The sequence below is a fragment of the Fukomys damarensis genome, unplaced genomic scaffold (assembly GCF_012274545.1).
Source record: "Fukomys damarensis isolate Sample0158 unplaced genomic scaffold, DMR_v1.0_HiC HiC_scaffold_4, whole genome shotgun sequence".
NCBI lineage: Eukaryota > Metazoa > Chordata > Mammalia > Rodentia > Bathyergidae > Fukomys > Fukomys damarensis.
Window position 1 is genome coordinate 8959112 of NW_022900916.1, and position 12274 is coordinate 8971385.

The 12274-nt window shown below is 38.3% G+C and overlaps 1 protein-coding gene across 4 annotated transcripts in view; it reads left to right on the forward strand.

The window, feature by feature from the left end:
• Positions 1-6: 6 nt before the first annotated feature.
• Positions 7-12274, forward strand: part of Lhfpl3 (LHFPL tetraspan subfamily member 3) — a 514451-nt gene continuing 502183 nt past the window's right edge. For 3 of the 4 annotated variants that reach the window (XM_010634017.2, XM_010634016.2, XM_010634015.2), the window contains exon 1: positions 7-462. In XM_010634017.2, the coding sequence (XP_010632319.1) occupies positions 36-462 (427 nt within the window). In that variant the 5' untranslated portion in view covers positions 7-35. Of the gene's footprint in view, positions 463-1064; positions 1576-12274 lie in introns of those variants that run through there. The other variant, XM_033756610.1, reaches the window with a different exon arrangement.

A 12274-nucleotide genomic window follows, 5' to 3' on the forward strand; every position in this document is an offset into this window, starting at 1 on the left:
GAGGCGCAGACCGCGAGGCGGCGGAGGAGGGGGAGATGCCCGGGGCCGCCGCCGCCGCGATGCTCCCGGCCCAGGAGGCTGCCAAGCTGTACCACACCAACTATGTGCGGAACTCGCGGGCCATCGGTGTGTTGTGGGCCATCTTCACCATCTGCTTTGCCATCGTCAACGTGGTGTGCTTCATCCAGCCCTACTGGATCGGCGACGGCGTGGACACCCCGCAAGCCGGCTATTTCGGGCTCTTCCACTACTGCATCGGCAACGGCTTCTCCCGGGAGCTGACCTGCAGGGGCAGCTTCACGGACTTCTCCACGCTGCCCTCGGGCGCCTTCAAAGCCGCCTCCTTCTTCATCGGCCTCTCCATGATGCTCATCATCGCCTGCATCATTTGCTTTACCCTCTTCTTCTTCTGCAACACGGCCACGGTGTACAAGATCTGTGCCTGGATGCAGCTCACCTCCGGTGAGTGCGCGCCCACCTCCGGGAGCCTCGGGACCCGGGCGCCCGGGCGGAGAGGGGGCGTGGGAGGGACGGGGCGGGCGCCGCTGCGCCGGGCAACTTCCTCCTCCCGGGTTTCGGGGCGAGCGGGCTGGAACCCGGGAAGCCGGAAACCCCGGGGTTCCCCAGACCCGCAGGGCGCCTGGTCTAAAGCTTTCGTGAACCTCCGAAGTCCGAGAGACGCCACCCAGAGGGGCGCGCGGGAGGCAGAGCGGCTGCTGGGCTGAGTCCGCTCAGAACTAAAGATGGGGCGCGGGGTGAGGGGCTGCCGCTTAGAGAGAGAGGCAGGGCGTTCTAGGGACTAAGCAGGGACTGACACCGGGACCTGGAAAGCGAATTTGGAGACATCTCTAGTGGAATCAGCAAGCCAGTCCGCCCTGCCCCTCTCTGGGACCATTTATGTCATGGCTTCGGGTGTGTGTGTGTGTGTGTGTGTGTGTGTGTGTGTGTGTGTGTGGTGGGGGAGTTGGAGTGAAACTGTTTCTGTCCTGGGTAGTTATAAATATTTTATCATCCATCTGGATGTGTGTAAATCCTAATTCTGGTTTGGGTTTCACCCTTTTAAGACAGATGTAGCTTAGAGTGTTCCGTAGCAATTCTCCAGTGCCAAGCGTTCAGTTTCACCTCCTCTTCGGCGGAGAGGTCCTTGCATTTCATCTTCAAACAGGCTCCAGGGAGTCAACATTTCTGGAGATCTCCTTGCGGGGAAAGTGGCGTCAGAGAAGAGGGCAAAGAGAAAGACGTGTTCATTAGCATCTCTGATTACTCTGCCTGTCCATGATAGATCCCTGCTGGCTGGAGAATATGGAAGTACTTTTTCCCTGAGCATCAAAGTTCCCTTTCCATCCAGAAGGGACTGGGAGTACATTTCCTGGTGGCTTTGAAGAGTCCAGAAACAAAATTGGCTCCTATGTGCCATTTTCTGTGCCAGCCACTTTGCATGCCCTTCTTTCTGAGGTCAAAGGATCTCAGATCCTGGACACCTTGGTGTCCCACATTGTTGGGGTCCTTTTGATTTTATGGCTGGTTTGGTTGTATCTTACATTGTATCTTACAATGTACAATGTATTTTACATTGAATGTCTTAGACAGCTAAACGTTCACATGTGCCTTTTATTTTAGTGTTTCTATTCTTTAAGGATCTTAAAGACTTTGTTGTTGTTCGTCCTGTTCTTGGAAAGGTTTTCAGGGGACTAGGGATTTAACGCTTGAGTTTACCAGAGTGTTTCAGGATGATTAAATCCTTAAAGGTGCAGGATAACAACATTAGGGCTCCTGATCTTACACCATTAGTGTGATACAAGAAAAGAGAAAAGTGTGGGGAACTAAACTGGTTTGGAGCTATCCGTTTTGTATTAAGTGTGTCTTGGCTGCCTTTGATTTGCATTTGCTGTGAGAGGGTGTATGTAAAAAGCAAGAAATGAGCACCAGTAGAGTTGCACCCCTCCCCTCATGCCATTGTCCTCCTGAAATGTGAATTCACCTTCTCCATCTGCCACCCACCTCCGACTTCCTGGACAACTCCTTCCTCTGTGTTTTTATAAATAATGTTAACTTCTATGAACATCTCAAGAGCAGAATAACTTTGAGATTTGGAATAAATTCATATATTATGATTGTTCCTGACACGGAGCTCTGATTTGACTTTGAAGAGAACAGGACAAGCAGGATGCAGATGTTTTAGAAAAATGATTTGACCCTGCACAGCTAATTTTAATTTTTCTGAGTTAAATGACCTATTTAGACCAGTGATTCAAATTAGATTGTTTTCCAAAGTCTGAAAGTGAATTTCAGATGATTTCTTAACAATATATTATTAAATATTTTATTTTTATGCTCTCAACCCACATTTTCAAGGAAAGAAAGAAAATTACTTTTAGGAAGGAATCATCAGCTTTTAAATTAGTACAAACTACAACTGTTGCATTGTGATTTTTCTTTCCTTTTCCTGGAATAGAGTGCACAAAAATCATTTGCTCTGGATTCTTGAAATGTAACATCGTGTTTTCAGATATTTGACATAAATATACTATTCTGTTCCTTGACATGTAAAACATGGTGATATCCTTTACAGGATAGAGGATATATGAACATACTTACTTCCTTTTGGAGAACTTTAGCACTTTTAAAACTCTTTATTTGTAATTTACTTGATACATGATTTTTATTTCATTTTATTTTATTTCTTAACAAAGTATATACCGAAGGTAGAATGGATGAGGATGTAATTTATATAATTATTTATAAAATATATATAAAATAAAAATAATGTATGAAATAAATGATACTGATGCAAAACTTTCCCAAATCTCCAGACTTGTTTTCTTTTGTTTTTGATATAGGGTGTGGCTCTGTAGTTCAGGCTGACCTTGAACTCACCATGTAGCCCAGGGTGACCTCAGCCTCCCCGCGTGTTGGGATCACAAGCATGTGCCAACACACCTGGCTGTCTACAGATTTCTCGAGAAGAAAGGAGAAACTTGCCTTTCCTCTGTGTGATTTCTCTCACACATAAAGTCTAGCATTTCTTTTCCTTGAAGCAAAACCATATTTCAATCTGTTTTCAAATCTACAAATAGCCAGATCTCATGAAGATGTTTTATTTGTTTTGCTACCAATAAATCTTGCCTTCCATTGTTTCCAGAACCCTATGTGTTCACTAATTTAGGCCAAGTAAATCTTTCCTTTTTTAATATGAACTAAAACATTAAAGCAGAATTTAAGTTTTTTTCTCTACCTTGGATTTCTTGGTGGAAGGCAGCAGATGAGGAGGTACTCGTCTGGACCCAGGGTGGATTTTCTCATTCCGGAGGGAAAAGAACAGGATTGGGTGACATTCCTCCTATTCCGCGTCTCTGTTCATTGTGAGTGTCCTCAAAAGAAGGGCCGCCAAGATGGTAAGGCTTTGTGGCAAGAGATAAGGGCTGAGTTGTTTAGTCAATCACCACCAGCCTTAGTTCCCAAATTCTTTCTTTTTTTTAAACTTTATTAAGTTTATTGGTACATTTTAGGTATACAGTACAATTAAATTCATCATTGGGATCTTGTGCCTTTACATGACTTATCTTGATTCTTATTTTTCCCCATTCCCCAGCCCTCCCTTCATTCCCTCCACCCTTCCCTGTTTACAAAGACATTGTTTCCATATTTTTCCTTTTCACATATTTTTCTTTTCCCTTTTTACCTTCCCCTACCCTGCCCACTTCCTCTACTTTTTTTAGACCTTTTCTTCCTATTTCACATTATCAGTTATACATTTTGATCCATATCTATACTTTTAATTTTTCACACCAGAGAAACTATTTGGTATTTACACATGTATGACTTATTAATTTCACTTAAGAGTATGGACTCGATGTGCATCCATTTAGCTATAAATATTTCTAGTTTCTCAGTTCCCAAATTGTTTTAGCCATCTTGCTTTCTTACATTGTGTGACTTTGTCATACAGAGGAGATGAGAGTCACCAGATACCATCATGGCATTTCTTAGCCTTCAGGAGACCCTCTGCAGTATTTTATCTTTCCTTCTCATGGTGTCCTGCCGTTTGCTTATAGTGCTCAACAACGTTTAAAATTACAAGTTGTTGGTAGGTTTATTTTCTATCTTCTACAGTATATTGAAATTACCCTGAGAACTCATTTTTTAAAAAATGCGGTGCAGAGGTCAAGCACATGGATGATAGGGTTAAAAGATACAGGTTTGAAGCCTGACACTGACTGTGTGACCTGTGGAATTGATCTTTCTATTTGTCCTTTGAAAATAGGCACGTAATTATATACTTTCCAGGATATTAATGTAAAGATTAAATGAGCGAATGTATATACTTAGTGCCTTGCTCATAAGCAAGCATTATGGTAGTGTTATGGTTATTGTTGCTGACTTGCTATCATTGCTTTATACTGGCATACAGTGGATATTCATCGTCTAACAGAGTGGATATTCAAAATCCTGTTGAGTTAATGAATAAACGTAATGATTAATGGGGTGGAAAATGAAAGGAAAGAGTGATCTGATGATTTCCTATGTGCTGCAGTGAGAGAAATGCTGTATACTTTGAAAGTTGTGATACTCATCTTTCTCAGTGGCATCAGCAGGACCACACCAAAAGAGCTCTTCCGTCATATTCTTTGGTGGCCGTAGCTGTGATTTGACAGCCTAACTTGTGATTATCTTTTTCCCAAATGGAGGCTTTTCTGATGTATATGTAATGATCTTTATTTTAACACTTGGAGATAAGCAATCATATCTCAGGTTTCAAGAAATTCTCCCTTGGCCGGGCATGGTGGCGCATGCCCGTAATCTCAGCACTTGGGAGGCTGAGGCAGGAGGATTGCTGTGATTTCGAGACCAGCCTGGGCTACACAGTGAGTTCCAGGTCAGTCTCACTACATAGTGAGATCCTGTCTCAAAAAAAACAAAAACAAAAACAAACAAACAAACAAACAAAATTCTCCCTTACTATTTAGTTTCTTAGGAGGAAAAAAAAATACCATCATTCAAAATGGTGGTTTTATGTAAGGATCAAGCAATTAGGTTTTCTTTCATGAAGAATGCTGCCCTGTTACAGGTTAAATTTCTTTATGCACTCCAGGAGCAATAAGGACTAGAGAAGAAGGTGAGTTTTCTGGGCTTTTCCGTTTCTTCTTGTATCCGTGCAGACAGACTCTTCTTGGACTCCAACGAGCCTGCCCCACCTGCTCAGGTGAGACAGTGTGGGTTCGGGCATCTGAAGAGGATGAGCTTGAGATTTATCCAAGTGCAGATTGAGTAATTGGGACAGTCCCCTCACCCTGCCCTTTAGCTAGTGCTGAAGAGTTTGAGAAAACAGGTGATTTCCCTAAAGAGGGGCAAATCCATCCTATAATCATTGTTGTGGGGTATCCCCAAAGAGTGTTTACCCCTGCCAGCACCTTGGAACCCTCCTTTCAGGTACAGAGGGAGGAATACCTACTGCTAGGGACAATACATTCCACTTAACTATGTTGTATATAATAAATACATAAAATTATATCTGTCAATTTGAAAAATTAATACATTTAAAAACAGAACTTTGTATTTATCAAAACAAACTGGCAAGAAAATGATTTGAAATAATTTTAGAAACTATCTTTTTCTTACATGTAGCATGACAAGGAATGTGACAATTGAGGAGATGTTAGAAAATATATTAATGTGAATGTCAAAACAAACAATTTTTAAACAGCTAGACTTTAAGTGAATTTCTGTGGAAAATAGCAGGTCCCATATAACTCGTATGAGGTACTGTTAGGAGCTTCTCCTACCCACTTTGTTGGTACAAAGATGCATATCGAACAGCCTTTCCACTGTGAAAATGTTAACTGCTTTTATATCTATACATAATAAACAACAAAAACCTGGTCAAAGTGTGGAACACCAGATTCTGAACGTGAAGACACCTATTTGGTAATTGCTGCTTTTGTTTAGAATGGTGTTGCGGGTCAGGGAAGACTCCAGATGGCTGGGTCAGTATATTACACGTATTTACATACCTCAGAAATCTTTGAAAGCAAGCCAAATTTTAAATGGAAAAAAAAAAGAAAGAAAAAAGCAGAGCATACAGCTAGAGTTGCGATTTGTGGCTCAGTGCACTCCTGCGTGTGCACTGAGGAGATAAACTATGGGAGAGGAATAGAGGGAACCTCGGATCACACTGGTCTGAAGCAAAGAACACTCCAGAATTCTACTATGGGGACTTCCTAGCATGATCACAGAGGTAGTTTTAAAGTATAATCTCCATAATATATTTGAACTTTAGCTTTAATTAACGTGAATTTTCCTTATCATAATGAGTCAAATGGAATTATTTGATATGAAGAAAGACCAATAAAGGAACTGACCTTTATTTTTAATAACAAGAAGATGTTAATAATGACAGAAAGAGGCTGCTTCTAATAGCAAATAGTAGGTAAGTTACTTGATGACTTAAACATAGTCTGTTACATAAAGTCACTGCAGCATTACAAAAACAGAAAAAAAAAAAACCTCCTCCAGAATCCTGAATGTTCACATAGTTAATATTATAATTAAAAACAAAAACTCTTAAACTATGGCTATGTTTCTGTGATTCTCTCATGGCACAGGGTAGTAGTAACATTTATAATTTAGATCATTTTAAATGTAATCTTGAGCACCTTTCTCAGCTCTTCTGCTAAAACAAAAATGCTTGGCTTGTGGGACGAAGATAGATAATTTTTTGACCAATCTAGACTGGAACAGTGTCTGATTACTGTTGAACAGAAGAGAAGAAAAGAAAATGAGCCTTACTGGCATAGATTCGCTGGCAGGACTTGCCATACCTGATTTCTGATGTCTTTCCCAGCTTCATGAAAACAAGGTCTGCAGTAGGGTAAGGGTTGCCTATATGTGCTCAGTAGGAAGAAACATTCTAGGTGATATCAAAGTGAAGTTAATTTTCTACTCCTTCACATTTGAGATTATGACTTATCAGTGAGTGAAGGGACTAGAAAAATAATGGCGAAAGACAATGGCAGTGAATGATAAATGCATCTGAAGAGAGGCCCTAACTTGGAAGCAGACATGCAGAACCTAACTAATCAAGAGAGTTCTCTACATTCTTTGCCTTATTACAAAATAGCATCTGAAAGGAGTTTGAACAGAATGTTTTAACAGTGGTGTTAGAACAGAATGTGTCATAAAGCCATTTATTTAAGTTTCTGGAGGTTCCTTTTGGTAATATTCTGGAGAATGGAGAAGGATTGTTTTGCATGGTCCTCAGTTGGTTTCAATGAAGATCAAAAGTGAAGTGCTGCGGAATTAAAATGGGAAGTGTGTGTCATCATTGACAGGAGGCTTGGTATTTGACAAACAGAAAGACAGATCCAGCTATGAAGAGTGGCAGGGACAGAGAAGAGGGACACCAAAAAGAAATGAAATTTGAATAGAAAAGAGATGATGAAATTTGAGGTTGAAAAACTTGTGGAATTTGATATTTTAATGACTTAAAAGTGTTTTGGTACAGGACAAGCAGAGAATGAAAGTATGCATTATGGTGCAGAGCTGCGTGCAATTCCCAAGAAAGAAAAGTGTGACTCTGTCCTCCATATGGGGCATTATTAGACAACACTTAAAACCGTGTTATTCACAGGAAGAGATGATCAAATTTCTTTGATGATGGATGAAATATTGAGAGGATGAAAATTGTAGAATTTGTTGAAGTGCGTTTGTATCACTTCTTTTTTAAAACATCTAATTATAAATTATGCTATGCGGCTAAATTTCATTCTGTAATTCCTTCAGTGGGAAAGGGAACCTACAGTGATATTTCAGTAAATATATTTACACAGCATTTTAAGAATATGTAGAGTTACACTAGGTCAATTTAGTTAATCTGAGTTTCAGATTATTAATAAATGGTGATATTGTGAGTTTTTGTAATGCCAAATATTAGTTAATTGAATATGTACATCTTTTATTTTTCAATCTTATTTATTTTTTGTATGTGCACATAACATAATTTAATCATTCCCACCACCGTCTCCATTGACCCACCCTCCCTGATAGTTTCACATGTTTTTCGGGGGGCTCAGTCTACATAGTGTATTTTGATTATATTCACGTCCCCTATAATGCGCCTTTAGATTCCCTCTTCCTCCCCCTACTTCCCTTCCTTTTATGGTAGTATCCCTTCTACTTTCTTGTTGTCTCTTTTTGATTACACACATTAGGAAGAACATGTAATATTTACCTTTCTGAGTCTAGCTTGTTTTTCTAAAAATTTTAACTAGTTGATTGGACATGGCATAGTACTGGCCACTTGGTATGTTATAATGGCCTTTATAAAGAAAAGAATGCTGTGTTATGATATTTTAAAAACCGCGGTGGGTGACCTTTTAATGGCTATGATATTAGTTTCATAGATAACAATTATCATTAGAATTTGGATTAAAGTAGAATAGACAATGCAATTATCTAGGGTTTTATGAAACTTAATTTTCCAAAATGTTTATAGAGCTTACACATGTATGTGCATGGACTAGATTATAATTCAAATGTATTGCTTATTGCTGGCTGAAGTCAAAATATTTGAAAGATATAGAGAAAAGAATGAATTTAGAAAAATAAGTATCTCTGGAAATTTTTGAAAGATTTACACTATTTGTAAGTAATTTCTATTAGAAGGTAGATTAAATATACCTGACCTAATGAATTTGAGATATTTTCCTTTTCTTGCTTTCATTTATAACTTTTATGGCTAATATACCTCAATTAGATTGTGGGTTGATTGAAAATTAGAATTATTTTCCCAGGTGTGATTTGATTTTCCTTCTGTGTTATAAAATGATACAGCCCACCTCTGAGCAACTAATAGCTAAAGAATATTTGAACAAATAGACTTAACTTAGCACCAACTGGATGTAGACTCATAGTCATTTGAATGTTGAAGGGACATTAAAAAATAATCTGACACAATTTTCTCTTCTTTGATAAGGATATATTATTTTTATAAAGTATATCCCAGAATAGTTGAATATACTGCTGACCACCTACTACTCATAAAAGGTTTAGTTTATTTTATTTGACTCACGACAATATGAGAAGGGTAGTACTACCATGTCTGCTTTGTGGATGAAAGAAATAAAGGCTTAAAAATTATTCAGTCACAGGACCAATATGTGTTTTAAGCCAAAATCAGACTCCCCTCCTGTATTCCAATCTGTTGCCTATTGTCTGAGAGAAATTAAAAATTTTGCCTAAATAATACCTTGGTAAAATTAAGACTGATATACATCTGATAGATACCTGTGACAGTGCCATTTCTACCATTTTATTTTGCCTCCCAACTTAATATGCATTTTCTGATAATGCACAATAGGCATTTTCAATATGCATCTCTACCACTCTGTGTCACTGTGATGGGAAGGAGCTGCTACTTACAGGAAAATAGTTATGTACAGTTTACCAGACTTGCCTCTTCTCCTACTTAGGTATGACGAAGTAGCCACCATCCCATCTTGTTCATTTTTCTAACCTACAACCTGGGGTTGATTGTTTTCCGTAATGTCCCCTTAGTCGTACCTCTGGTATCCCTGGCATAAATCTTAGACCACGGTTTCTTACAGGACAAGGAGAATGTCCACATTACTGGCTTTGTAGCATCCATGGAAAAATGTTGCTCATAGATATGCTTATTTCTGTCATTGGGAAAAGTGATGTTGGTGGAGAGGGTTACTGTGCCACAGATACAGTTCCAGAGAACCCAGGCTTTTTCTAGAGGCGTCGAAGTAAGAAAGGGGAACTGGCAGTATGATCACAATATTTTTGTCTTGAATTGGCAATATATTGGCTGGATGACTTAGAGCAAATCATATAACTATTACTGACATCTCATTTTCTTGACTTTTTTTCTAAGGTTTATAGAAAAATTATTCCAAATAGAAATTGCAAGTTATGAATATTAAAACTATATATAATAATCTGGTATCCATCTGTTGCTATTTATCAAGGGAATCTAGAGATGGAAGGAGGGAGGTGGATGGGGAGGAGGAGACAAAAACAAATCAAGATGTGTTATGCACATGTACTTACAAAGATGAATGCAAATCTTGTATATTGGAAACGTACTAATAAATTGAAATTTAAAAAACAAAATAAATAATAGTAAAACCATCAAAGATAGGGTAAAATTGAAGTAGAAAGAAAATAAGGAACAATCCCAGACAGATAAGTATCTGGAGTTAGATTTCCTCAATCTAATGAAACTGTAAATAGTAACATCTATCTTCTGGGATCTTAGGATTATTAAATTAGTACACTTAAAATACTTAGATTATTGAATTAACACACTTAAAATACTTAAAACTGAACCTAGGTCAGAAGCGCTGACAATGTAAGCTATGATTACTGCTATTACCACTACTTCCACCACCACCACCACTACTCTCCTACTACTATTAAAGAGATCGTGGACAGAAGAGTTGGTATTCACAAAATTTAGTAAACAGAGAAACTCACAGTGTGCAACCTAATGAAGGACATCATAACCTTTATGTGCCTAATCTATCTTATTCTGGGAATCAAGAAAGGTAATGGTTGTGGGTACCTTTTATAAACTGTAGTGTTATAAAACTGCCACTGTCATTCCTGTAATGGATTTTGCGCTATATTTAGTTAAGAGTTTAGTTTTGTATTAACAGGTCTAGCCCTTTCCATTTTATTTGTTTGGAATAGTGATTCACTATATCTTGGAGATTATTTTGAACTGTTTTAACTTCAACTGAACCAACTTGAAAAGAGGAAGCCACATTTTGGAAACTGCATGAATCAATTTTTTGATTGTGTCAGGATCCAAGCACTTAGCATTCTTGTTAAGTTCCTCCAAGTGATGAAATATTATCAGGTATTATCCAAATTATTTCCTCTTCACAGTTATCAAAAGCAAAATTGAATATTTTAATCTCTAATAAAGTCATGTAACAAATTAGAAGTAACCTTTTTTCTTGGCTATTTTAAATGTAGCAAAATATGTTGAAAATTGGGTTTCTTAATATTAGCATTACATCTGTGAATCTTGTCTTTCTAAGCAAAGAAGGAAATATATCTAAGTAAATGTTATATTACTTAGTTTTTCATTAACATATCAATTTCTTGCAGTCCTTTAGCTTCTCTGATGTAAGTTTCAAAACTTCTTTTTATTATTATTTTCATTTTGGTTTAAGTCATGAGGTTTTTATAAAATTAGAATGTCATTTTGTTATGGCTACATTATGTCTGTGATCCAAAACAACTGCACTGAACAATGAGCAAGTGAACATTTTCTGCTCACATATCATCAAGATCCCTTTTGTGGTGATATATATCCACTGTTGATGCTGCCAGGAGAATTTACTAAATGAGGGTGCTTAGCCAGAATCTTTGTTTCTAGGGTCCTGATGAACACAACTGAGCAGTTCTGTAGGTCATAGTGAAGAGCTCTGCTCTTCTAGATGCCTCCCAGTCTTTTGGAAAGGTTCTCCAATGAGGTGAGCTAGGATGGGAAAAGGGTCAGGATCCACCCAGCCCTGGTTTGCATTGCTGAAGACCCCTCCATTAACAACAGGATGGGCTCTAGAGGGAGCTCCAGCCCTGTTAGCTTGTGCTTCTCAGAACTTTGCTTTCATAGGGTCAGGTCGAGAGTTACTTTCTCATTGACAGTTACTTCTGGGATAATATCTTAGGGAATGGAGAGCAGAGGATAAAACATGAATGCTGAGAAAGAATATGAAAAAGGATCCATTAGAAAACATGGAGTAGAAGAGAAAATTTTCTCTTCAGAAGAAAAACTCCAGCTCTCCCTGGATATTTCTGCAGCCCCCTTGCCTTGATATAAAATTCTTTGAAATTACTTTCTGCTGCTGATCTGGACTTTGAAGAAGCTTTTGTGAGTTGCAGTGACCTACCTTTTAGAGGACTTATTGGCATGATCTTCCTCCATCAGGACATTTGGCTATAGTTTTTTAACCTGAGGATGGACAAATAGGTATAACTTGGGCAGGTCACTGGAAATTGAAAAGAAGTTGAGGAATTTAAAGCTCCAAGATTCTAAACAGCCTTTTGGTCTTGGTGATCATAAACTATGCATTATGATTGATCTTTCAGTAGGCTTGGATGTATTTTGAAAACTAAAAAAAATAGAGTTGGAATTTCCATTTCTAGTGAAATTTAAAACTTTAAGGGCTTTTCAAAATTTAACAGTAATATTTACAAAAACTCAGAACATGGATCACAGACATACAATTTGTAAGCAAATATAAGC